The 27,871-nt window shown below is 42.7% G+C and overlaps 2 protein-coding genes across 3 annotated transcripts; one reads left to right on the top strand and one right to left on the bottom strand.

Moving 5' to 3' along the window:
* Positions 1–7,804: 7,804 nt before the first annotated feature.
* Positions 7,805–17,623, bottom strand: LOC106590425 (GRB2-associated and regulator of MAPK protein 1). 2 transcript variants are annotated; one of them, XM_014181444.2, is made up of 6 exons: positions 17,201–17,623; positions 13,833–13,973; positions 12,803–12,933; positions 11,423–12,610; positions 10,524–10,699; positions 7,805–10,164 (listed from the first exon to the last, which is right to left on the bottom strand). In XM_014181444.2, the coding sequence occupies exons 1-6, from the start codon at positions 17,319–17,321 to the stop codon at positions 9,306–9,308; spliced, it is 2,616 nt and encodes an 871-aa protein (XP_014036919.1). In that variant the 5' UTR covers positions 17,322–17,623; the 3' UTR covers positions 7,805–9,305. The 2 variants fall into 2 exon arrangements, with proteins under 2 accessions (XP_014036919.1, XP_014036918.1); XM_014181443.2 differs by having other exon boundaries at positions 7,805–10,167; positions 17,201–17,617.
* A 3,726-nt stretch (positions 17,624–21,349) lies between these two features.
* On the top strand, positions 21,350–27,286 carry LOC100270811 (neutrophil cytosolic factor 2). Its single transcript, NM_001145423.1, is given in 15 exon segments — positions 21,350–21,523; positions 21,764–21,846; positions 22,227–22,335; positions 22,589–22,723; positions 22,963–23,070; positions 24,417–24,476; positions 24,646–24,689; positions 25,450–25,594; positions 25,735–25,800; positions 26,001–26,073; positions 26,182–26,225; positions 26,368–26,519; positions 26,614–26,725; positions 26,923–27,040; positions 27,195–27,286. Coding segments are annotated over 15 exon segments (1,515 nt in total).
* Positions 27,287–27,871: the final 585 nt, after the last annotated feature.

Here is a 27,871-nt window from a genome sequence, read left to right as displayed (position 1 = left end):
GACAATCGTCACGCCTCACCCTCACACCTAACCACAGGTTGGCTCCTATTTGCCCCCCACCATTCTAGGTCTAAAATATACAGGTTAAGACAACATAATAATTCCTTGCGGAAGCGTTAGAAAATAAACACATGCATGGGACTGGCGTCGTTGCTGATTCTACAGGGTTAACATTGAAAATGTGATCAGCAGTCAGGACATTAAGTAATAAAGTGACTGTAGATTATTGATTATACACTCTATCGGCAGGATAGAACAGCAGCCTCTGGTAAGACACGGGGAGGAGGCCTATGTATATTTGTAAACAACAGCTGTTGCACGATATCTAAGGAAGTCTCAAGGTTTTGCTCGCCTGAGGTAGACTGGCTCATGATAAGCTGTAGACCACACTATCTACCTAGAGAGTTTTCATCTGTATTATTCGTAGCTGTCTACATACCACCACAGACCGCACTCAATGAGCTGTATAACGCCATAAGCAAAAAGGAAGACACTTATCCAGAGGTAGCACTCCTAGTGGCCGGGGACTTTAATGCAGGGAAACTTAAATACATTTTTACCTCATTTCTGTCAGCATGTTAAATGTGCAACCAGAGGGAAAAAAACTCTTGACCACCTTCACTCCACACACAGAGACGCGCACAAAGCTCTCCCTCGCCCTCCATTTGGCAAGTCTGACCATAATTCTATCCTCCTGATTCCTGCTTACAAGCAAAAATTAAAGCAGGAAGCACCAGTGACTTGGTCTATAAAAAAATGGTCAGATGAAGCAGATGCTAAACTACAGGACCGTTTTGCTAGCACAGACTGGAATATGTTCCGGGATTCTTCCAATGGCATTGAGGAGTACATCACATCAGTCACTGGCTTCATCAATAAGTGCATCAATGACGTCATCCCCACAGTGAGTGTACTTACATACCCCAACCAGAAGGATTACAGGCAACATTCACACTGAGCTAAAGGGTAGAGCTGCCGCTTTCAAGGAGCGGGACTCTAACCCGGAAGCTTATAAGAAATCCCGCTATGCCCTCCGACGAACCATCTGTCACGAATACCACCGAAGGTGGCTCCCCTGCCTGCTCGGGCGGCGCTCGGCGGTCGTCGTCACCGGCCTACTAGCCGCCGCTGATCCCTTTTTCCTTTTCGTTTGGTATGTCTTATTGTTTGCACCTGTTCCTCATTTGGGTCTTTTGATTTTGGTTATTTAAGCCTGGTTAGCCCGCCCAGGTTTGTGCGGGATTATTTAGCGTCAGGTTGTGTTTTGTATTTGGATGTGCTGGCGATCTACTACTGTTATATTTTATGCATGCTGTGCACCTGTTCTGGGCACTTTGCATTTTTCCACGCCGGTTGTGTTGGCGTCGATCGTGTTGTGTTTTATTTAATAAACACACAGTTCCTTACCTCTGCTCTCTGCGCCTGACTCCTACCACTACTCCTAGCAACTACTGACACCATCAAACAGGCAAAGCATCAATACAGGACTAAGATCGAATCGTACTACACCGGCTCCGACGCTCGTCGGATGTGGCAGGGCTTGCAAACTATTACAGACTACAAAGGGAAGCACAGCCGAGAGCTGCCTAGTGACACAAGCCTTCCAGACGAGCTAAATAATTTCTATGCTCGCTTCAAGGCAAGTAACACTGAAACATGCATGAGAGCATCAGCTGTTCTGGATGACTGTGTGATCACACTCTCCGCAGCCGATGTGAGAAAGACCTTTACACAGGTCAACATTCACAAGGCTGCAGGGCTAGACGGGAAACTGGAAACTGGAAAGTGTCTTCACTGACATTTTCAACCTCTCCATGTCTGAGTCTGTAATACCAACATGTTTCAAGCAGACCACAATAGTCCCTGTGCCCAAGAACACTAAGGTAACCTGCCTAAATGACTACCGACCTGTAGCACTCACGTCTGTAGCCATGAAGTGCTTTGAAAAGCTGGTCATGGCTCACATCAACACCATTATCCCAGAAACACTAGACCCACTCCATTTTGCATACCGCCCCAACAGATCCACAGATGATGCAATCTCTATTGCACTCCACACTGCCCTTTCACACCTGGACAAAAGGAACACCTATGTGAGAATGCTATTCATTGACTACAGCTCAGCGTTCAACACCATAGTGCCCTCAAAGCTCATCACTAAGCTAAGGACCCTGGGACTAAACTCCTCCCTCTGTAACTGGATCCTGGACTTCCTGACAGGCTGCCCCAGGTGGTAAGGGTAGGTAACAACACATCCAACACATCCGCCAAGCTGATCCTCAACACATGGGCCCCTCAGGGGTGCGTGCTCAGTCCCCTCCTGTACTCCCTGTTCACTCATAACTGCACGGCTAGGCACGACTCCAACACCATCATTAAGTTTGCTGTTGATCACCGACAACAACGAGACAACCTATAGGGAGGAGGTCAGAGACCTGACTGTGTGGTACAATGACAACAACCTCTCCCTCAACGTGGTCAAGACAAAGGAGATGATTGTGGACTACAGGAAAAGAAGGACCGAGCACACCCCCATTCTCATCGACGGGGCTGTAGAGGAGCAGGTTGAGAGCTTCAAGTTCCTTGGCGTCCACATCACCAAGAAACTAACATGGTCCAAGCACACCAAGACAGTCGTGAAAAGGGCACGACAAAACCTATTCCGCCTCAGGAGACTGAAAAGATTTGGCATGGGTCCTCAGATCCTCAAAAGATTTTACAAGCAGTACCGGAACACCAAGTCATATTACCTCAATTACCTCGACACCGGTGCCCCCACACATTGACTCTGTATCGGTACCCCCCTGTATATAGCCTCGCTATTGTTATTTTACTGCTGCTCTTTAACTATTTTGTACTTTTATCTCTTACTTTTTTTTGTATTTTCTTAAAACTGCATTGTTGGTTAAGGGCTTGTAAGTAAGCATTTCACTGTAAGGTCTACCTGTTGTATTCGGCGCATGTGACAAATAAAATTTGATTTGATTTGAAAGGATAATGATGTAATTTGTTTTCAGGGATGCAGTGAGTCAGTCTGAAAGAGTGTTCAACGCAGCAAAGGACACCCTCCTTTAGGGACTTACAGATGGAAACCAAGGGCTGCAGTAAGTACTTATCTTACGTCTGGCATAAAATTCATGTTTCACAAAGTACTGTCTGTAGCATTCTGCCTCCCCTCTCTCTGCAGGCGGTGCGTGCATAACTTCTGGAGCCACGAGAAGCGCCTGCCCACAGCCACCCTGGAGCGTATGTTGGTTTTGCTGCACTCTCTATACTCTAGTTGCAACGTGGAACACTTCCTTAGTCTGGCCACCAACATGAGTCCCGACCCTACCCGCAACATGTTTGAGTACCCACTGTCCGAGTGCAAGTTCCAGGTCAGGAGACAGTGACCACAATGTACAAATCAAATATTTTTTTTCTAGATTATTCTTTGTAGATCATTTCTTTTTAGAACTTTCTATTTCTATGGTGTGACTACCATAGGCTTCAGGACTTCAGCCTGCAAAGAATGCACATTTGGATTGATGTACAAAAAAATGTGACATTCAAATGTATATTTTCAGGTTTATTTACCAAAAGAACTCAACGGCATGTGGCCGCAATTCACTTTGATGTTAAATATCTACTGTGGGGAGATCTGCAATAGGACTGTAGTGTAAAGTGTTTTGATTACATTTTTTCTGTCTCTCTTTAAAGGACTATGTGATTGATTAGTCTCCTGAGCGCCGTCCTAACCTCAATGTTTGTGGAGACTCCACATCTCATCCTGGGCCTGTGAGGAACCAACTTTGAGCAACACAGGCTCACTGAAGTTCACACTCCAGGTACATACTTCCCCTTTCCCTCAAAAGCCTTTAGAACAGAGATATGCAATGGGTTTGGTATGGGTGTGAGCTGGCTATAACTAACCAGCTATAACTAAATTGCATTAACTAATTGTTAGCTATAAATCTGAATTGACTTTTTGATAATTTTTTGCATATTTATTTTTTTGTTACTTATGTTTTATGTCCCTGTATTTCAGGCCAGCACTTGTAGGTGCCTCAGCTTCCCTCAGCCCATTCCCCCTACCTCTGCTGGCCACCCTCTTCGGATTCCTATGCACCATCTATCTTCCAACTATGCTGTGATGTTTAACATACATTTTCAATCTATCTAATCGAATAGAATCCACAGATTGCGAGTTGAAGATAAATACTTTTACTAAGAGTATTAGTATATTAGTAATTGACTGACTCGGTCTCTCCAGATCTCCTAACAGTACTATATCTAGGGTCAATTTTAGATCAATGTTATGCATTTTCAGCCATTCCTGAACCTGAGACCAAAAACAGGCTACCTGAGGGCAATACCAAAATAAATGGTCTATTGATTCTGTATCCTCTCATCAAAATCTGCAGAGCTTCGATGATTATGCCCCAAATATTCAACATTTTGTTGGTGGCAAGAATTCTATATAATAATTTTAGCTGAAAAGCACAAAGTCTTGAATCTCATACCATGGAATCGGTATATCAAAAATCTCTTCCCAACTATTTGTATGGCACAGCTGTCAACATCCTGGTCCTCAAATGAAACTGGTATAGTTTTTGTGTTATTGATTTTATCGAAGACATGCTCCGGTACTTTGGTGACTAAGAAACACATTTTTAAACCTCCCACTTTGGGCTGGATGTGTCAATGTGTAGTTCATACATGCATAATCTATGAGCAGCATTACTGTTTTACCTCCATTTCCGTCTACATGGGCCAGCCCCCTAGCAGTTAGAGTTCTAGCCAATGTGCTTCAGCCCCTCACATTTGACTGACCTTTAGCAGGAGGCCTGCCCAGCGTTATCCAATGAGGTTGCAGGGTGGGCCCAACAGCTCAGTGGACACAGCAGAGCGAGAGAGGGCAATGACCTGGTGCACATATCCTCACATATGTGACGTACTATGCAATTTTTTAGGACCTTTTGGCTAGTGAAAGCTACTTTCAGAACTACTTGCAAAAACATATACAAAAGTACCGGAGAATATCTTTAATTTCTGTATATTTAGTTCTGTATTTATAGCTATCTGCGCATTAGTCGTTTTTTTTGTGTATCACCTTTGGATGGCGTCACCCACTATTACTTATTTAACCTTTCACTTTGGATAATAGTTTCTGCTAAATGGATATATGTATTGGGGAAAGTAGCCTAGAGATTAGCGAGAAGTACCATTAGCCAGAAGGTTGCTGGTTCAAATCCAAAGGGGGGGTGGAGATTATCTGGCAACCGAACGGCTGCTGGTTTCAGATCCCAGGTATCATCTACTGTACTGTTGTGCCCGTGAGCAAGATACTTAATACCTAAAATAGCTCCATGGGGCACTGCACTGCAGCTGACCCTGTGATCTTTCCAAGATGTGTGTTCTGTTGTGGGAGAGCAGAAGGCACATTTCCATTTAATCAGAGCTGGACTAATAAAGTTGTATTCTACTCAATTTTATTAAAAATGTTTTTCCTCAGAGAGATCCCAGTCTGGCCAAGCATCTGTTCAGCTCTCTGGTTGCTGGTGTCCTGCAAGAAATGAAGGCCACAAGTCTATCAGGGAGAAGAAGAGGATCCATGAGGAGCTACTGAGGGATGTGAACAGGTTCCTGAGATTTATATTTTAGTCACTTTAGCAGACACTCTTATCCAGATGTAACCGATGTGAAATGGCTAGTTAGTTAGCGGTGGTGCGCGCTAATAGCGGTTCAATCGGTGACGTCACTCGCTCTGCGACCTTAAGTAGTTGTTCCCCTTGCGTTGCGAGGGCCGTGGCTTTTGTGGCGCGATGGGTAACGATGCTTCGTGGGTGTCAGTTGTTGATGTGTGCAAGGGTCCCTGGTTCGAGCCCAGGTTAGGGCGAAGAGAGGGACGGAACCTACACTGTTACACAGAGCGACTTACAGGAGCAATTAGGGTTAAGTGCTTTGCTCAAGGGCACATCGACAGATTTCACCTAGTCAGCTCTGGGATTCGAACCAGCAACTTTTCAGTTACTGGCCAAACCTCTTTACAGCTAGGCTACTACCCAGACAAGAGCACCCTTTACCTCCATCCTGCGAGTTGGAGCCTTTGTCATTTTTTTCCACTGGTAGTATCATGGAATGTTCCTGAAATACTGATATCTGCATTTGTAACACTTGCATTTTTGCTATCTCTGCTATATTGTGGGTTGGCTATAACTAACCAGTATTTCATACGGTATGATAATAAAATAAAATAGTTGTAGACTATGCTGAGACAGTGAAGCTTTACAACAAGGTCATACATTGAGAAGAATGTTGATCAAATCCAGCTGATTAATAATAAAAAAAGAATACTAAATAAATACAACACCAGGACTACTATCCAACAAGTCACAGTGCTTCAATGTTTTTAAGTTGCTGGTCCTGGAGTAGATGTTACTCATTAACTACTGTGCGCCTATCACCCCATAGTGTATTAGAAGAACAAAAGGATTGGGACAGTGACACATTTTTTTGTTGTTGTTTTGGCTCTGTACTCCAACACTTTGGATTTGGAATGATACAATGACTGAGGTTAAAGTGCAGACTGTCAGCTTTGCATGGGCAGTATTAGAGTAAAGAAAATGAAAACACTTTGACCAGGATTCAATCTAATGCAGATTAACGACCTGTGCACAACAATTTCCTTTTAAAGGCAGTTTTCCAGACATTTGCTGAGATTAATTCACCGTGAACTCCACGGATGTCGGCTAAAGCAGAAATCACCTATCAGTTAATTGCAGTGCACAAGTCATTTATCTGCGTTTGTTTGAGTTCCAGCATTATTAAACATTTCTATGGCAGGATGGCTGAACCGGACTTTTAGGACTTTATTCAATCTATATCGCTGAAGTCCTGCATTACAGCGCGATTGAAATTTAAAGGCGTTAGCAGAGACTGTATTCACAGAAAACGCTGCTCATGTCGGCTCAATCGGAAATTACCTTTACATTTCTATTGTGAAATCTGTAACGCTTCAGCCATACAGATTGAATAGAGCCTTTAGTGGACTGTCTGCTGGACCAGGCCATGGACCCCAACGTTCTGGGTGGGCTGGGGCCCTAGGGCCTGTCGGTATAGAGCCAGGTGGACTGTCTGCTGGACCAGGTCATGGACCCCAATGTTCTAGGTGGGCTGGGAACCCATGATCTGAAACACACACACACCTCCTAATGAGATGCTCCTCCGAGACAAAACTTAACCGTGTTCTAATACTTCAAAAACACGCTCTTCCTTCCTTGAAGTAATCACTGACCCAACAAAACATTAAAGGTATAAGAAATTGTTCTGGATCAGGGATTTCTTCAAGGGAGAAACAAAGCATGCATTCCTATAGTATTCAAACCGGGTCAATGACTGTTGCTCATGTTATAGTGCCAATGTTGTTTCTTTTGAAGCATTATTTTACATTTGTCATTTAGCAGACGCTCAGAGCGACTTGAGTGCATAGATTTTCATACTTTCTCTTCTTTGTACTGGTCCCCGTGGGAATAGAACCCACGCACTGCAAGCGCCATGCTCTACCCTACTGAGCCACACGGGACCACCTTTTGCTTTAGTCTCTCGTCAGTAATTTGTTATGCTTGAGAAATTAAGTTAATGAATCCAAACACACACTGAAATTGCATTTCTATATTGTTTAACAGGCTTTTCAATTTGTTTGGGATTCACTACATGGCCCATCATTACTGCACAGCCTTATCACTAAACAGCAGTCCTTCCATGTGCATTTGTGCGAAAGGCGTAAAGGTTATCGTCATTGTAACTCAGCCAAAAGACAAGACAATGTGTCCATTTTTATTGATCATACACAACCATAGAAAGTTAAGTCAAAATATAATAGGGGTTGTTCATAAACATTAATGTCAGTTTTTCCATGACAACAGAGTTTGTCGATGAGCATTTTACAGTTTAGTCCTGTGCTACTGGTCATTTTACAGTTACAATTACTTACCACCCTTTTATCACTTGCATAACATTACACTAATTCATGACACAAAAACACAAAGGAAAAATTACACCTGAGGTGTATTCAGTGAGGTGAAACGTTCAGAACATTGCAGATATAAATGTAATGGATAGAGCCAACATGATTTTCTTTTCTATACATGATAATCATCTGTGCTATACAATACATATATATCTATCTATATCTATCTGAATGTTCCATAATGCAGCACCCTCTTGAACGGCCCCCAACTAAATGTAGTTTAGTTAAAGTTCTGTGGTGGGTTAAATTAAGGCAGATTAGTCTGGTCTGTCTCAAGTCTGAGAAAGTCTGTATTTGTGAATGTGCACAATAAAAAGGGAAAATATTGTTAGTTCAGTTTATATCAAATGAATCAATGGCTATTTCAGTAATTAAATATTTTCACTAATGTAACATATCCTTGCAGTCTATATAACAAGTTCTCCATTTCATTTTGTCAAATACATGTTCCTTCTGTAATGGTACATAGTTCCTTCTTGATCCCCAAAGCTTCCCCTTCTTTAGCTATTACACGTCAAGTCAACGATGCTAAAAACCCTTGTGGTTTTTCACAATGTCATGAGTTGATTGTACAGTCCATTTGACCTGGCAAAGGCTTCTCTTTTTGTTGTTGTTGACAAGTGCATCTTACATTATGCAGAATCTGAAGTTACATTGTATTGGTTGTTGTTACTTGCATATTAAGTCAGTATTATAATAAGGCAACAAGAAGTGCACACTGTTATAAATGAGTTAAATGCCATCGCTTGGATTTAGCAGCTGTGCCTGTTATCGCAAACTTTCATGAATAACCTCCAATTACTTCTGTGGAAAGGCTTTGGGTTAAAGCAGGTAGTAACAGAGTTGAGAGAAAATGTCCCTAAAGAGGACAAAGAGGAAATCAAACATGACAAGAGTTAATACACAACACATCCCTGTGACATAGTTAGACAACGGTAATCGTTACCAGGGTTGGACTTCGGAGAGCTGGATCAACAAGTTAAGCAGCCAATTTCCAGATACACTGAGATTACTCTTGGTTTTCTGGTTGCACAAGAAAGCTTAAGGTGGACTATGGGTTATTGAGAGCGATTATATAGTCAGTTATATACCATGCCCAATTCAAGTGTTATCTTTCTCGAAGAACTAGAATGTGCAGAGTTGTTTCAGAATGTTGAGGAAAATCGTCTGGCCAACTCATGCTATGAAACAACCCCCAGAGTACAAAACTGAAGGCAAAAGTTTACGTCGGCATTCGCAGCACATTGCATGTTTTTTTTCCTTCCTAGACTAGTACTTTTGTTAAAGGGTTAGGTTATATTTTAGGCCTCCAACCGTTAATAAACTGCATAAGTTTCTTCACTTGGAGTTTGCTTAACTTGAAGTCCTCCGACAGAATCTCTTCCGTGAGCTGCAGGAGAAGATTTCCATCGATTTTCTCTGTGACGAACAAAGACACAATGTCGTCGGAGAGGCCAATGAACCGTAACGATTTGGACACCTCTTCGATGGAGAGTCCAGATAGGTTGGTGGGTGGTTGCCAAGGTCCTCCGGGGGCTGGTGCAGAGGGGGATGATAGTGATGGTGGGGGGAGGGGCGGATAGGAAATAGAGAATATGTCTGTCGTCGTGACCTGATCGTGTTGTTGGCTGACCAGGCACTTTAGAGTGTTCTGCTCCGTACCTTTGACTGCATCTGTACCTTTACTTGTCTCGTTTGATTTGGGCGTCCTCGGTGGCAAGATGGGGCACGACAGGCTTTGTTTAGTGTTACATTCTTCAATAGTATTATCTCGGTACATTTCCAGGGTGTAGCTCGACGACTTGGTGCAAAACTGATTAGTGTACGAGGCTTTGAAGGGGACGGCGTTACTGCTCTGCTCTCTTCCGTCAAAGTCAAAAAGGCTGGAAGTGCATGGCGACTTAGGTGTGCCCAGGGGTCTTTTTCGGGGATAGCTGTAGTAACTTTGACAGTGGATGGGCAGGAACTCCTCCATGCCTTGAGAAGCCCCTCCACAGAAGTCATTGGGCCACGATAGTCTAGAAGGGACGCCGTCGAACGGTGGGCTGACGTGAGACGTTGTCGGGCTCTCCTCGTTGGTCTTGGCCCAGTTACAGGGGTAACACACGTGGTTCTGCTCCTCCGCCTCGGTCACTTCATTCTCTCCTCCTCCACTGCTGGCAGCAAAAGAAAAATACCAAAGTTAGTGAAAAGAACTAGGTACAAGTTGAGATTAAACACTACTAAAGTATTCTGAAATAATGTTACAAAGCCCAACACTCCAGACCATTGGGAGGGAAACAAAAGCTATTGACTAGTCAGCAATATGTAAGGAAGTGTATACATAAGTACCTTTTATTTACATTTCAATGTATAATATAAGACCAGAATAAAAACTATAGACTGTGCAGGGCCAAATCCTTAAGTGGCGTATGTGAGACATGGAACCTTAGTGTATATCATGCATTGAACTCAATGGGAGGTGTGTGCAAAGGATGAGGCTGCATATTGGGATTTGCCCCCTAGTCCTTACATGCTGTGTAGCCCTGAGGCATAGTAGGAGAGAGTAGGGCTTGGAGAGCGCGTTTCCGTCTGCCGCGCCTTAGCTCCAGCCGGCGTTGTGGTGGACATCGTTGGGGTGGACATCATCTGCTTGGAACTTCGGGGGGGAATGGGAGGGGCGTTCAATAGACGACATTCTTCCTTCACCTGGAGAGGAAGGTGAAGGAAAATCAACTAACTTTACAAATGATTACAGCGTTCATCATTTTCTTGTTTTTAGCTGTGAGAGGCTGTCTACACCAGAAATAATATTAAATTGTTGTTACAATGTAATGTCTCAAACACTACATCTGATGATCATAAGAAAATTATATAATTAGCCAGCAGCATACCACCCTGCATACCACTGCTGGCTTGCTTCTGAAGCTAAGCAGGGTTGGTCCTGGTCAGTCACTAGATGGGAGACCAGATGCTGCTGGAAGTGGTGTTGGAGGGCCAGTAGGAGGCACTCTTTCCTCTGGTCTAAAAAATATCCCAATGCCCTGGGGCAGTGATTGGGGACACTGCCCTGTGTAGGGTGCCGTCCTTCAGATGGGACGTTGAGGTCGTTAAAGATCCCATGTCACTTATTGTAAGAGTAGGGGTGTTAACCCCGGTGACGTGGATAAATTCCCAATCTGGCCCTCAAACCATCATGGTCACCTAATAATCCCCAGTTTACAATTGGCTCATTCATCCCTCTCCCCTGTAACTATTCCCCAGGTCGTTGCTGTAAATGAGAATGTGTTCTCAGTCAACTTACCTGGTAAAATAACGGATAAATAAAAAAATCAGTAATTTGAAATATTTTCCTCAATTTGCATGGTAAAAATAATAATTTCATATTAGTTGGTAAATGTAGCCACGGTGATGGAATTCATGTGTACTCACAGCTTCGGACTTTGGAGGGACTGGGGGCGGAGGTAGACAGATTTCAGAGCTGATTATTGGGCCCACATGACTGGAGGAGATGGGGTACGATAGGACTGCCATGGAGGTGTTGCTGGTGCTTCTCGGGTCCTCGCCGCCAACACTGTGCCCTCCTCCCCGACTTGATCTCAAGTGGTCCAGCCACAGCTCCTCGTAGGGCACATCCGACTTAAGGACGGACTGGCTCATGTTCTCCAGCAGCTCAGGTAAGAGGTACTCTGTGTCGACCGAGTCGACCGGCACGCCCTCGGGCGGCAGGAGCGCCCAGTCCCCACACAGCGTCATGAAGCCCTGCAGGTTGACCTCGCTGTTGCTGTGCAGGTTGTTGCCGTAGACGCACACAGACAGCCGGTGGAATGACTGGGTAAGCTCGTCGCGGGCGTACGTGAGAGAGCTGGGCACGTGCATGTGGGAGGGGCAGCCATTGCTGCTGCTGCTACTACCACTCCCACTGCTCTTCTTGGGGCTCTTCCCGTCGACGTCGTTCCAGTCGGTCCTGACATCGCGCACAGCACGGGAATAGTCGTCAATGTCAAACTGCTCCTGGCAGAAGGTGAACCAGCGGTGCACCATGGTGTCTAGCCACAGCTCACTTTGCAGCAGCCCTTCAGGGATGATGAACTTGGGCATGGAGGCCATGTGGAGCGGGAAGTGGACAGGGAGGATCTTGTTACTGCGCAGCACGCAGCCCACCACCACCGTTTTGGTCTGGATGTTGACAAACTTGTAGCGGTGGCCCTCGCGGATCAGGTGCAGGTCGTGGTGGTTGCGCGGCGGGCTGCCAGGCACAGTGACGTTGACGGGCAGCCGGGTCTTCTCCACGATGTCACGGATGGTGTGCTCGCCCTCCTGCATCTGGAGCTCTAGCGGGCTGCAGGTGCTGAAGCGGCCCTTACACTGGAAGGGCAGGCTGACACTTTCGTTGGTCCGGTGGTTCATGCAGATGAGGCAGGGCATCTTGCCACGGTTCGCCATCTTGCTGATGGAGTTGAGTTTGCTGATCTTCTTGAAGATTGTGTTGAAGCGCGACTTCTCCTTGGACGCCTTGGCGTAGAGGATCTCTGCCTGGCCCATGAGGGTGAGCTCATCACCGGTGCTTAGTGTGATGTTGTACACCTCCGTGTCCTCGTTGCATTCGCCTGAAGCCATCTGTGAGTCAAGAACGTGTTAGATTGTAGTCTCATTGCCTAAAAATCACATCTCTAACCCCTTATAAACACTCCAATTGAACTCCTACTATGACAATGTCACATCTGTAGAATTCGGGAAATGTACATAATTTGCAAGTCACTTTACAACACTAATCATCTTTTGATTAACTATCAACCAACAGCAACTGACCTTCACATTGAACGTAATTTCCTCCATGACATAAACCCGTTCGGGAAATGCTTTGGCCACCTCCTCCACGCTGTTGAAGTACTGCACCGGCTCCTTGACATCTCTGTCCTGCTCCAGCAGCTTAAACTGACCTACAGGAGGGGGTGGAAAGAATAAGATGGGAGATCTTGCTTGCATGTAACCTTGTTTCTGTTCCTGGAAAGGATAGGCCCTTGTTTTAGTTTAGTCTGTGCTTGAAAGGAAATATTTTCTGAAATCTCTCACTGAACATTACTATCCGAATACCCCGGGTTCCCAGCAGAAGTCTGAGTCTTTACCAGGCCAAGTTTTCATTGCAACCCCACTGTTCCAGTGTTACGTACAGTGTTTCCGTGAATCAGTTTTACAGTTTGGTGTACTGACTAAGTACACTTCCCCTATGCTGTAAGTGAGGCGAGAGCATTGATCATATGTCAGTGTGTGAGTATTCATCAGCCAGAAAAGTTGGATTGGCGCAGGCGCAGCAGCGAGTCATTGATGTAAAATGGACCCATCTGTGTAATCATTGATTTGAGCCCGAGAGGCTTTTAAGATCAGTGAAACAGGCCTGTGCCTGTTCTAAACCTATTTCCCTGAGCAAACAGTACTATGCGCATGTTTGCATGTTGCAAATTTTATACTAGCACTGATTGTACAGATGTCTTTTTCTTGATTAACTGAAATGGCTTAAGAACGGCATTGTAAAGCTTGTTAACAAGAAAATAAACTATAAGAAAAGATCTGTCTGTAATCAGTCCACATAAAGTGAGTATTACTCCAAAATGAATAGCCTCTAGAAAGTTCATAATGGATTATTTGTGTGATATAAAATAGGTTGGTTGAATTATATGCTAGATTTTGGCAAAGGAGAGTCATAGTCGATGTTAGGTTGAGTGGGTAGTAGCGTACTGATTAATATTCCTCTGTAAGGCATTCACATACATCTGAATAAACATTGCCATGTGAACCTCTGACAGAGTAGATTTCATAATAGAACAGCGATTTGACTAACCTTCATAATGCACTGGGATCTCTATTTTGGGCCCAATGACATAATGGCCCTCCTCCAGACTGTGTGCAGTGATTGTTGTCCATTGCCGACAGGAATGAATCAAGAGGTAGTCATGGTCTCGTAAGCCGTCCACCAACTCACCTGGAGAAGAGAGACACTGATTCAAAATGTTTGGACTACAGTAATATCACAATCACAATCATTGAAATGTATAACTTTAGTTATCAGTCCACCATGAATATTATATTTTACATGATTTGCATAACTATGCTTTTTATGTAGACTTTGTAAAAAAAACTACGTACACTGTATATACAAAAGTATGTGGGACACCCCTACAAATTAGTGGATTCGGCTATTTCAGCCACATCCGTTGCTGACAGGTGTATAAAATCGCGCACACAGACATGCAATCTCTATTGGCAGTAGATTGGCCATACTGAAGAGCTCAGTGACTTTCAATATAGCACCGTCATTTTATTTTTAATTTCACCTTTATTTAACCAGGTAGGCCAGTTGAGAACAAGTTATCATTTACAACTGCGACCTGGCCAAGATAAAGCAAAGCAGTGCGACAAAAACAACACAGAGTTACACATGGAATAAACAAACGTACAGTCAATAACACAATAGAAAAACTATATACAGTGTGTGCAAACGTAGTAAGATTAGGGAGGTAAGGCAATAAATAGGCCATAGTGGCAAAATAATTACAATTTAGCATTAACACTGGAGTGAAAGATGAATGTGCAAGTAGAGATACCGGGGTGCAAAGGAGCAAGATAAATAAAAAAATAACAATATGGGGATGAGGTAGTTGGGTGGGCTATTTACAGATGGGCTGTGTACAGATGCAGTGATTGGTAAGCTGCTCTGACAGCTGATGCTTAAAGTTAGTGAGGGAGATATGAGTCTCCAGCTTCAGTGATTTTTGCAATTCGTTCCAGTCATTGGCAGCAGAGAACTAGAAGGAAAGAGGCCAAAGGAGGTTTTGGCTTTGGGGATGACCAGTGAAATATACCTGCTGGAGCGTGTGTTACGGGTGGGTGTTGCTATGGTGACCAGTGAGCTGAGATAAGGCGGGGCTTTACCTAGCAAAGACTTCTAGATGACCTGGAGCTAGTGGGTTTGGCGACGAATATCTAGCGAGGGCCAGCCAACGAGCGCATACAGGTCGCAGTGGTGGGTAGTATATGGGGCTTTGGTGACAAAACAGATGGCACTGTGACAGACTGCATCCAATTTGCTGAGAAGAGTGTTGGGGGCTATTTTGTAAATGACATCGCCAAAGTCAAGGATCGGTAGGATAGTCAGTTTTACGAGGGTATGTTCGGCAGCATGAGTGAAGGAGGCTTTGTTGCGAAAAAGGAAGCTAATTCTAGATTCACTTTTGGATTGGAGATGCTTAATGTGAGTCTGGAAGGAGAGTTCAGTCTAACTAGACACCTAGGTATTTGTCCACATATTCTAAGTCAGAACCGTCCAGAGTAGTGATGCTAGTCGGGCGGGCGGGTGCGGGCAGCGATCGGTTGGAGAGCATGCATTTAGTTTTACTAGCGTTTAAGAGCAGTTGGAGGCCATGGAAGAAGTGTTGTATGGCATTGAAGCTCATTTGGAGGTTTGTTAACAGTGTCCAAAGAAGGACCAGATGTATACAGAATGGTGTCGCCTGCATTGAGGCGGATCAGAGAATCACCAGCAGCAAGAGCGACATCATTGATATGTACAGAGAAAAGAGTCCGCCCGAGAGACTGCCAGAGGTCCGGACAACAGGCCCTCCGATTTCACACACTGAACTCTATCTGAGAAGTAGTTGGTGAACCAGGTGAGACAGTCATTTGAGAAACTAAGTTATAGGATGACACATTTCCAACAAGTCAGTTCATAAAATGTATGCTCTGCTAGAGCTGCCCCAGTCAACTGTAAGTGCTGGTATTGTGCAGTGGAAACGTCTATGGGGCAACAAAGGCTCAGCCGCGAAGTGGTAGGCCACAAGCTCACAGAACGGGACCGCCGAGTGCGTAAAATTAATCTGTCCTCGGTTGCAATACTCACTACCGAGTTCCAAACCACCTTTGCACAAGAACTGTTCGTCAGGAGCTTCATGAAATGGGTTTCCATGACCGAGCAGCCACACACAAGCCTAAGATCACCATGCGCAATGCCAAGCGTCGGCTGGAGTGACGTAAAGCTCACCGCCATTGGACTCTGTAGCAGTAGAAACGCGGTCTCTGGAGTGATGAATCACGCTTCACATTCTGGCAGTCCGACAGACGAATCTGGGTTTGGGGGATGCCAGGAGAATGCTACCTGCCCCAATGCATAGTGCCAACTGTAAAGTTTAGTGGAGGAGGAATAATGGTCTGGGGCTGTGGGCTAGGCCCCTTAGTTCCAGTGAAGTGAAATCTTAATACTACAGCATGACAATGCCCTCATGCACAAAGTGAGGTCCATACAGAAGTGGTTTGTTGAGATCAATGCGGAAGAACTTACTAGTACAGAGCCCTGACCTCAACCCCATCGACACCTTTGGGATGATTTGGAACACCAACTGCGAGCCAGGCCTAATCACCCAACCTCACTAATACTCTTATGGCTGAATGGAAGCAAGTCCCTGCAGCAATGTCCCAACATCTAGTGGAAAGCCTTCACAGAAGAGTGGAGGCTGTTATAGAGAACTCTTTATTAAATGCCCATGATTTTGGAATGAGATTTTCGACGAGCAGGTGTCCACATACTTTTGGTCATGCAGTGTACCTAGCTACCTATGTAGCTAGCTAAGAATAATAAAAAAATATTGCTCTCATGGAATGTCATTCCTTGCACTATAAATATGGCTATCATTAAGGCCTAAACCAAATTCCATTTGAATGTGAAAATGTCTGCATATGCTCAGTAGTTTAGTAGGCAGCCCACTCTTGGTGGACTGCATTTTACAGTGAGTGTAACGTTATCTTTTTTTCTGTATGCATGCATTGTACCAAGTAAGGTAGGTAGCTAGCTATGCCATTACAGAAAAGACTCCTGCGATGCATTCCAACTTATTGTGTTTAAGCTTGATAACAATAAAGACTTAAGATAGCAAGGAATGAATCTAGATAGCTAGCTACAAGCTTTTATACATTTGTGTTTTGGAAACTTTAATTAGTTAAAGGCTAACTAAGCTTTTACAACTTTCTTGACTACAGTAACTTAGCTAGCTGATAGTAACGTTACAGAGACGGTATGGCTATGCAACTAGGCTAGCTAGCTAATTAACTAGCCAGCCAACTTAGCTAGGTTGGAGGCTAGTTAACAGGCATTTTATGCAGCAAATCAACTGGTTAGCCCCTCCTAAAAACATTAAATTGCTCCAAAAATAGCCTTACCACTGTCCAACTTGACAATTTGCGGCAGTCTATAAACACTGACAAGTCGATCTAAGGGTAAAGACGTCGTGCTCCATGATACATCTTTCAAATTGTTGTACAGCATTGATCCAAGGTCCATGTTAGCTTATAAACTCACGACACATTAGCATGAACGCACCCGTTGCTGCTAGCTATGCATTGTTCTCTCATGTAACCTATAATTTTCTTATGGTTCTGTTTTGTTTACTTTGAGGTTAGCTAGCTATCATGAGTAGTCGCGCAGCCATGTTAGCTCCTTGCTCGCTAGCATGCTAGTTACCCCTAAGTTGACAGGAAATGCCATGTATTGAAACCATAGATATCTGCACATGCCAGACGTCTACTTCCAAAACGAGTCCCTTGTCTGCCAGTCAGCCGTTGCAATTACCGCAGGGTCACACAAGCCTCAACACAAACAGGGGAGCACAGGGTACTATATCTGAACCCTAGAGAGAATACTTTGTGTCCTACTCAAACAACTATCAGTCTGACAAACATACTATGTTATAACATACATTCACCAGACAGTTTATTAGGTACACCACCACATTCACAAAAATGGATCACTCCTACAGACAGTGAGTCAGTCAAGTGGCCATGGCTTGCTATATAAAGCAGGCAAACAGGCATCGAGGCATTTAGTTACTGTTCAATTAAACGTTAGAATGGGATAAAACGAGTGACCTAATCGACTTTGAGTGTGGTATGATCGTAGTTGCAAGTATCTCAGAAACGGACGCCCTCCAGGGTTTTTCACGCACGACAGTGTCTGGGGTTTACAGAGAATGTTGCGACAAACAAAAATCTCCAGTCAGAAGCAGTCCCATAGCCGAAAATAGCTAGTTGATGAGAGAGGTCGAAGGAGAATGGCAAGAATCGTGCAAGCTAACAGGTGGGACACAAACAGACAAATAAAGGTGCAGTACAACAGCGGTGTGCAGAATGGCATCTCGGAACGCAAAACTTGTCGATTGTTGTCATAGATGGGCTATTGCAGCAGATGTCCACATCGGGTTCCACACCTATCAGCTAAAAATAAGAAGAACCAGCTCCAGTGGGCATGCGGGGTGGGAATCAGGTATTTGTTTTGTTTTTCCACTCCATGCCAAATGCATAAGCTACCAATATCCATCTTGAAGATCACTGGGCCTAGGCTACTCCAACACCAGCAGAAGATCACTGGGCCTAGGCTACTCCAACACCAGTTGAAGATCACTGGGCCTAGGCTACTCCAAGAAGACAGCCGAGTGATCTCTCTGTTCTTGGTACAGTAGCTGGTGCCGAGCTGGCTGTAGGATGCCTAGCCCATGTCAGGACTGTCAATGCATTCTACTGTATGCAGCAACATCCGTATTCATACCTGTCTCACGCTCACAAGCAATGTGTAAACAGCCCCAACACTCTGTCTAAACATTATTATAAACTGGGTGGTTGGAGCCCTGAATACTGATTGGCTGAAAGCCATGGTATATCATACCATATACCACAGGTATGACAAAACATTTATTTTTACTCTTCTAATTACATTGGTAACCAGTTTATAATAGCAATAAGGCACCTTGGGGGTATATACAACTAAGGGCTGTATCCAGGCACTCCGCGTTGCGTCGTGCATAAGAACAGCCCTTAGCCTTGGCGTATTGTCTGGAATTCTTAAAATACAACTTGTAAACTCGAAGCAACGAGTTGTGTGCCTTCACAAGCTTTTAACTCATTGCGTTCAACCCTTTGGCAGATATCTAACTCCATACAACTACAGTGCCTATTGACTTAAAACATTTTATGGGTCAGATGGTTTAGATCCTTTCTTCTTTAAGGTTGCAGCCCCTATCATCGCCAAGCCTATCTCTGACCTTTTTAACTTGTCTCTCCTCTCTGAAGAGGTTCCCATTGCTTGGAAGGTAGCCACGGTGCGACCTTTATTTAAAGGACTGATCTTAATTGTTATAAGCCAATAGGCCCATTTCTATTTTTCCCTGTTTATCAAAAGTGTTGGAAAAACTGACTGGCTTTCTTGATGTTCATACTATTTTCTCTGGTATGCAATCTGGTTTCTGCTCAGGTTATGGATGTGTCACTGCAACCTTAAAGTTCCTAAATGATGTCACCAAAGCCCTTGATTCTAAGCAATGTTGTGCTGCTATTTTTATTGACTTGGACAAAGCTTTTGATACGGTACACCATTTCATTCTTGTGGGCCGGCAGGGGTTTTGGTGTCTCTGAGGGGTCTTTGTCCTGGTTTGCTAACTAACTCTCTCAAAGAGTGCAGTGTATAAAGTCAGAACATCTGCTGTCTCAGCCACTGCCTGTCACCAAGGGAGTACTCCAAGGCTCGATCCAAGGCCCCACGCTCTTCTCAATTTACATCAACAACATAGCTCAGGCAGTAGGAAGCTCTCTCATCCATTTATATGCAGATGACACAGTCTTATACTCAGCTGGCCCCTCCCCGGATTTTGTGTTAAACGCTCTACAACAAAGCTTTCTTAGTGTCCAACAAGCTTTCTCTGCCTTTAACCTTGTTCTGAACACCTCCAAAACAAAGGTCATGTGGTTTGGTTAGAAGAATGCCCCTCTCCCCACAGGTGTGATTACTACCTCTGAGGGTTTAGAGCTTGAGGTAGTCACCTCATACAAGTACTTGGGAGATTGCCTAGACGGTATATTGTCCTTCTCTCAGCACATATCAAAGCTGCAGGCTAAGGTTAAATCTAGACTTGGTTCCTCTATCGTAATCGCTCCTCTTTCACCCCAGCTGCCAAACTAACCCTGATTCAGATGACCATCCTACCCATGCTAGATTACGGAGATGTAATTTATAGATTGGCAGGTAAGGGTGCTCTCGAGCGGCTAGATGTTCTTTACCATTCGGCCATCAGATTTGCCACCAATGCTCCTTATAGGACACATTACTGCCCTCTATACTCCTCTGTAAACTGGTCATCTCCCTATACCCGTCGCAACCCACTGGTTGATGCTTATTTATAAAACCCTTTTAGGCCTTACTCCCCCGATCTGAGATACCTACTGCAGCCCTCATCCTCCACATACAACACCTGTTCTGCCAGTCACATTCTGTTAATGGTCCCCAAAGCACACACATCCCTGGGTCGCTCCTCTTTTCAGTTCGCTGCAGCTAGCGACTGGAATGAGCTGCAAAAAACACTCAAACTGAACAGTTTTATCTCCATCTCTTCATCTTTCATTCTTCATTCATTCATACTGTCAAATCTACCATTCCAGTGTTTTAATTGCTATATTTTATTTACTTTGCCACCATGGCCTATTTATTGCCTTTACCTCCCTTTTCTCACCTCATTTGCTCACATTGTATATAGACTTATTTTTTTTACTGTATTATTGACTGTATGTTTGTTCTACTCCATGTGTAACTCTGTGTTGTTATATGTGTCGAACTGCTTTGCTTTATCTTGGCCAGGTCGCAGTTGTAAATGAGAACTTGTTCTCAACTTGCCTACCTGGTTAAATAAAGGTGAAATAAAAATAAATAAATTCAAAGACACTCTTACTGACAGTGGCTGTTTCGCGTGATGTATTGTTGTCTCTACCTTCTTGCCTTTGTGCTGTTGTCTGTGCCCAATAATGTTTGCACCATGTTTTGTGCTGCTACCCTATTGTGCTGCTGCCATGTTGTGTTGCTACCATGTTGTTGTCATGTGGTGTTGCTATCATGCTGTGTTGTTGTCTTAGGTCTCTCTTTATGTAGTGTTGTGGTGTCTCTCTTGTCTTCATGTGTGTTTTGTCCTATATTTACATTTTTATTCCCAGCCCCCGTCCCCGCAGGAGGCCTTTTGCCTTTCGGTAGGCCGTCATTGTAAAGAAGAATTTGTTCTTAACTGACTTGCCTAGTTAAATAGGGTTAAATAAAATAAATAAAAATGTGTTTAGAGCCCAGAGCAGATTTACATGGACACCAAACACATGTTTATTTCAAATACAATATTTAGCCATGTTGTAGCCAAAACCATGAACTGGTGAAAAAAAATCAATTTGTCATCATCACACTTCCTTCCTACCTCCTTGTGAGAAATGTGTCAGTCTACAAAGAGTGGTTCCACTGTTCTCATCTCTCCAGATCACTGTAGCTCATTTCCCTGATTTGGAACAATGTCATTTGTGAATACTCTAAAACAGTGGGATGAGGCAGTGGCCTGTTTCGAACGGGGGGACTCTGCTGCTTCCCTTGGAACATTTCTGGACATCCAGGAAAAGAACTCCAAAATCCTTTTCAACGTTGGCTGTCTACATTTGATTAATAAGAACCTAGATGCAGCTGAAAAGGTATGGCAGTTGTTACCAACTTTCATCATTCTTGAAAGACAATCCTTTCTTTCCCTGTTTTACTAAAGAAATCAGACTGCATCTAAGGTTAATAGTTACTATCACATTGTAATGACATGTTATTTTCCCAAAAATGCAAGTCACAGAAAAAGGGGAAGTGCCGTTATAGTACACAATCCTTGTGGTAGCCTACTATTTCATTGGGAGGAAGTCACTGAGTTTCTTCTGAATATCACGCAGGCTTTCGATGGCAGTATCGGAAAGGATGGACACTTGGCTGTTGCATTCTTTCAAAGGGCATTGACATTCTACAAAAAAGAGAGGCAAGATAAATCTATCATATTAGGGATGGGTGATTGGATGTATTATAATAACACGTTTAAAAAATCATCCCATACTTTCAAATGTTGTGTTAAAATGAATAATCAATTCACAAACATACACTTTTAGAAAAAACAAGTTATATCTAGAACCTAAAAGGTTATTTGGCTGTCCCCAAAGGAGAACCCTTTGGCGAACCATTTTTGGTTCAAGGTAAGAAAAAACTTTGGAGTTCTAAGTAGAACCGTTTCCACAGAGGATTCTACATGAAACCAAAAAGAGTTCTACCTAGAACCAAAAAGGGTTATCCTATGGGGACAGCCAAATAACCCTTTTGGAACCCTTTTTTCTAAGTATGGATTTCTCTTCATTTTGCCTGCAGGTATGAGGAGTCTTTTGCTGATTTCCAACATGCCTTCAGGGAGTTGAGGGGGAACCAGCTGATCGACTACAAACCTCTTGGTCTGAGATACAAATTATATGCTTGTGAGGTAAGTCCAGATAAAGATATGATGGAAGTGTTGCCAGTGTAACAATAATTGGATGTTGAATATATTATGTGTATTTTAGTGTCTGCACAGCAACCTGTTCCAACATCACAGTATGTACACGCAGAGAACAATAGCTGCAGTGCATAGGTGGGTGTTTCAATGTAAAGCACTTTGAAACCTGGGGGGGAAGTGCTGTATAGCTGTAGTTTTACTACAACAACAACACTTTTTCTGACTGGTATCACTCCCACAGGTACTGCACAACATGGCGCTGGCCCATGCTCAGCTGGGTCAGTGGGAGAAAGCCAAAGAGACCCTCCTGACTGCTCTGAACCTCAGGACTGAGGCCAAACTCAGCCACATTGACAGAGGTCTGGAGTGCATCCTGGTCAGTGGCCCTTCTCCATTACGCCTTTTTCACATTATCATGTCGACCCAAACCATGTTGTGCTGGCTTGGATTGTTCTTTTTTACATTGTTCGTTCCAGCAACTATAGTGGATGAGTAACCAAGCCTGGCAGCTCGGCTCAGTAGTGTGAAAAGTGTATTAGTTATTATGCATTTTCACTGTGTCTGAGTGTTCAACAAAGTTGGTGATCCTTTGTAAATCCTCTGTTACTCCTTTAGAAGCAGAAGGTGTTTGAGCCAGTTGAGGTCCCGGCGAATGTTCTGTTCAAGCCAAACAAGAACTACGTGGCTGAACTGGAGAAGAAGGACTACCTGGGCAAGGCCAAGGTATCCATTTCATCTCTCTCTCAAAATCAAACATACAGTGTCTATAGAAAGTCAACACCCCCCTTGGATTTCTTCACATTTTATTGTGTTACAAAGTGGGATTAAAATGGATTTAGTTGTTATTTGTCATCAACAATCTACACAAAAATACTTTGTAATGTCAAAGTAGAAGAAAAATTCTATATTTATTTAAAGATTAATAAAAAACTAAAACCACTAATATACATACCTTCATTAGATAAGGATCATCTAGGTCATCTACAAGTCTTTGCTAGGTAAAGCCCCGCCTTATCTGAGCTCACTGGTCACCATAGCAGCACCCACCCGTAGCACGCGCTCCAGCAGGTATATTTCACTGGTCACCCCCAAAGCCAATTCCTCCTTTGGCCACCTTTCCTTCCAGTTCTCTGCTGCCAATGACTGGAACGAATTGCAAAAATCACTGAAGCTGGAGATTCATATCTCCCTCACTAACTTTAAGCATCAGCTGTCAGAGCAGCTCACAGATCATTACACCTGTACATAGCCCATCTGTAAATAGCTCATCCAACTACCTCATCCCCATATTGTTATTTATTTTTTGTATTTCTTTGCACCCCAGTATCTCTACTTGCACATTCATCTTCTGCACATGAATCTCTCCAGTGTTAATTGCTAAATTGTAATTACTTCGCCACTACGGCCTATTTATTGCCTTACCTCCCTTATCCTACCTCATTTGCACACACTGTATATAGATTTTTTCTATTGTGTTATTTACTGTACGTTTGTTTATTCCATGTGTAACTCTGTGTTGTTGTTTGTGTCGCACTGCTTTGCTTTATCTTGGCCAGGTTGCAGTTGAAATGAGAACTTGTTCTCAACTAGCCTACCTGGTTAAATAAAGGTGAAATAAATGTTTTTTTAAAAGAACTTATGTGATTTCTTTAAACAAATTTTACTTCTGAACTAATTCATGATTGCCTAAACAAAGGGTGTCAATACTTACGACTATATTTTCATTTTTGAATATTTATTAATTTGTACAAATTTGCAGAATTTCCTTTTCACTTTGACCTAAAACTACAATGAAATATACTTCAATCCCACTTTGTAATGCAACAAAATCTGAAAAGAGTTCAAGTGGTGTAGAATTTCTATAGGCACTGTACCTTAAACAGGCAAAATGTTGCAACTTTGTAGATGTGTATAAAAAATGCATGTCAATGACTTACTTGGATTGAAATGTGCAATTTACATTTGTTGGGAATAGCCTTGGGTTTTTCTTTAGGACAGCTATTTGGCACTTTATCAGTTTATCATAAAGTATTGTTTCATGTTGAATCTGTTTTATTCTCTATCCTCAGGTTGTTTCTTCCATCGTCTTCCAGGATGAGTTCTCTGGCTTTGCTCCGTTACAGCCACAGGTGAAGTAACATATGATTTGATGTGATGTTTTAATAGGGCCTTAAAAATGATCAACATTTTTTTTTAACGATTAACAATTAAAGTACAAACTATCAACAATTAAAATGTAAAAATTGATTGAGGAATATTAAGTGTATTGGGATGTGCTATTTTTTATGGTGAGAATAGGTTGAAGAGGTTCCTACCAGACCAAAGGCTCCTGAAGTTCTGAGGTAAAGTTAATGTGCTCTTGATGTTAATTCTAGCAGACTGTGGGGCTGGTTTGACACTTAGGGCTCGATTCAATCTGTATCACGGAAGTTCAGTGTTATATTGCGATTTAAATGTAAAGTTAGGCTAATTTCTGATTGAGACGACATATGTGTTTACCATGAATGCAGTCTCCGTTAACTCGGGAACATTACCTTTAAATTTCTATCGCGCTGTAGCGCAGCTCTTCAGCGCTACATATTGAATTGAGCCCTTGGTTGTTGTGATTGCCAGAGTTTAAAGGAATAGTTCACCCAAATTACGAATTGGTTTCCTTACCCTGTAAGCAGTCTATGGACAAGGTATGATGGCAATCCATGCTTTGGTTTAGTTTCCCTAGTATTGTTTCCACATGCTAACATTTTAGCATTTGTGGCACAAATCCCATTCATGTCATGGGAGCTATAGAATAATTTACATTTACATTTAAGTCATTTAGCAGACGCTCTTATCCAGAGCGACTTACAAATTGGTGCATTCACCTTATAATATCCAGTGGAACAACCACTGAACAACCGAGCATCATGTCCAAATCATCCGAAAGTATTATACATTGATTGTGAAGCTCAACAAAGTCACTTATACATTTTTTAAAAATTTTGCGTGGAAAATGCTAATATCGGTCCCATGACTTGAATGGCATTTGTGCCAAAAATGCTAGAACATTAGCATGAAGAAAGAGTGCGGGATATCAATGCAGGATATCTCTGTCACCCCCCACAGGGCTCTGGAGGAGGGTGAGCCTCACACTGTCCTCTTTGAGTTTGTCCCTGAGACAAGTGATGAGTTAGCTGTGGTGCCTGGCAATATCGTCTTTGTGCTGAACAGCGGAGAAGACAATTGGGCATCTGTCATCTTCAATGAAAGAGTATGATTACAGTTATTACGTCGAAAAAAATGCTTGAATTAAAAATGTGCATCTATTGTTCTCATTATGCTGATAGACACTTGATTGAAAAAAATATATACTATGTGTTCAGTGAATTAATTTAACCTTTACATTTTTAGAGGGGACTTGTTCCTTATAATTTCCTGGAGCGTTTGGAAATAACCTTATCATCTAAGCAAGATCAGGTACATTTCTACCATCTATTTTGTGTTTTTTCCTCATCACAAGATGGCACTGACTCTTAACATCTGTGTGTGTCAGTGCTGAGCTATAACAAATTGAAAATCCTTTAAGTTGCAATCCCCAAAATTCTGGTAAATAAAGCCTACCCTTCAATTCCTATGTTAATTGATTCCTCCTACGTGGGTTGATTGCTTTCTTGTAGGATGGGACAGACAAGGATGACATCCTAGCGCCACCTAGACGAGAACCACCGAATAGACCTCAAAGAAAATCTGGTAAAGATCTGTTATGTAAAAATATGGAATGGAAGTTGTATAGTTAACATTTTAATTATTTGCTGTGCAACAAATAACTTTACTTTTTGGGGGGTATTATTGTAACAGCTGTGGCTGCTGAAAATCAGAGCATTGGGGACACAGAAACAGAGGTATGAGAATTATATAAAATAGATTTAAATACATTAACAAAAAAATGTACAGCATGTAATATCCAATGTAGATACCAATTGTTTTTCAGTACTCTACGTGTACACATTTAAAATATAATTGTACATGTATTTAATTCCCTAGTCTTGCCAGATTGAAGAGTCATCACTGTGTGTAGTGAAAGTGCACTTCACATACACCATAGCAATCTGCATGGTGCCTGGACTTCCCTACACAACCACTCTGGAGAAAATCAGTAACAAACTGGGCCTTCCTGCCATGGCAATCACCTTGAGGTATGGCACTGGTTAAACATTAGCTTCAAAACTTTAATTCAACATTCATTACTGTTACAAAACCAAGCTCAGGGATTTTGTGTTTTTTCTCAAGCTATGCCCACATAGATTCTGGTAAAATAGTGATTGATGAGGACACGAGGATGGAAGATGTTTGGAGCTGTGTCCACAATGGTCGTCTAACACTGTGGTGTGATCTCAAAGAGGTAATGTGGTCGAACAGTATATACAGTATTTAATGTCATAAGTTGTTTGATATGTAGACTTTTAAGTTACAAATGTAATAGTCAACTCCTAGAAAATGAGTGTATGGGATATAAAACTTGACTGACAAGACAACTTAGTGCTGACAGATGTCATCATGGGTACTTGTTTCCCTTATTTAATGTAATCTACACTACAGGGTATGAGTGAGCAGCTGCAAAGCCAGACTCAACTGATGGCCCTTCATTCCTATGAGTCTTCAACTCCAGAGGACCTCGAGTTCCATCAAGGAGATATCATCTTACTTCTCTCCAAAGGTGAGCTAATTTCTCTCATGCAGGGCACCATTTCAACAATGCAGAAATCTGTTGTCAGTGTTTATTATCCTGTTATTAGATGATATCCTGGAAGAGCTGTAACCTACTGTTGTCTTAAAATACAGTACTCCCATTTTCATGACTTTCTTTTCAGTCAATGAAGACTGGTTTGAGGGACAGTGCAACGGGAAGATTGGCATATTCCCGGCATCCTTTGTGGAAGAAGTTCCCATGAAAGATAAATAATATGATCAGAACAAAAGGCTAAGGAACAATGACTGTCGAGATTGTGGGATTTGTTATTTCTACTTTGTCTTTGTTCTGGATACCGTCATCAAAGAAAAACATACAGAAGCATAGACACAAAGTCAGATTTCTACATTTACATTGAGGGAAGACATTTAGGTCAGAAAAGTCATTACCTAAGCAAGGACTTTTCTTCACTAGGCTGATATTTACTGATTTATGTGATGTTATTGTTAAAGTATGGAGTTTTAATAACTGTTTTGGTAGGCACAAATCAAGCATGCCCTGGTTTTCTACGTATTTGAATGTAATGCAGTAGTATGTTTTTAATTATTTGTTGTGTGTATCGGACACCAGAAATTAAGTTTCCTCAGGAAAAATGTAGTTCTGCTAAGTTATGTTCTTATGTCATTGTTAAACAAATTAAACATTGGTTATATAGCCATAGACTATTCTGAGTTCGTTTTCAGACCTTCGGTATGTGTGTACAGAGCACAATTAATTTAAACTATGACTGATTTAAATAGCTTATATTGACCTATATATAGCCTATATTGATTTGAATGAAAAAATACAAATCTGACA

This window comes from Salmo salar, chromosome ssa29, assembly GCF_905237065.1.
Source record: "Salmo salar chromosome ssa29, Ssal_v3.1, whole genome shotgun sequence".
NCBI classification, from domain to species: domain Eukaryota; kingdom Metazoa; phylum Chordata; class Actinopteri; order Salmoniformes; family Salmonidae; genus Salmo; species Salmo salar.
This window is presented reverse-complemented; position numbering and strand designations above follow the sequence as displayed.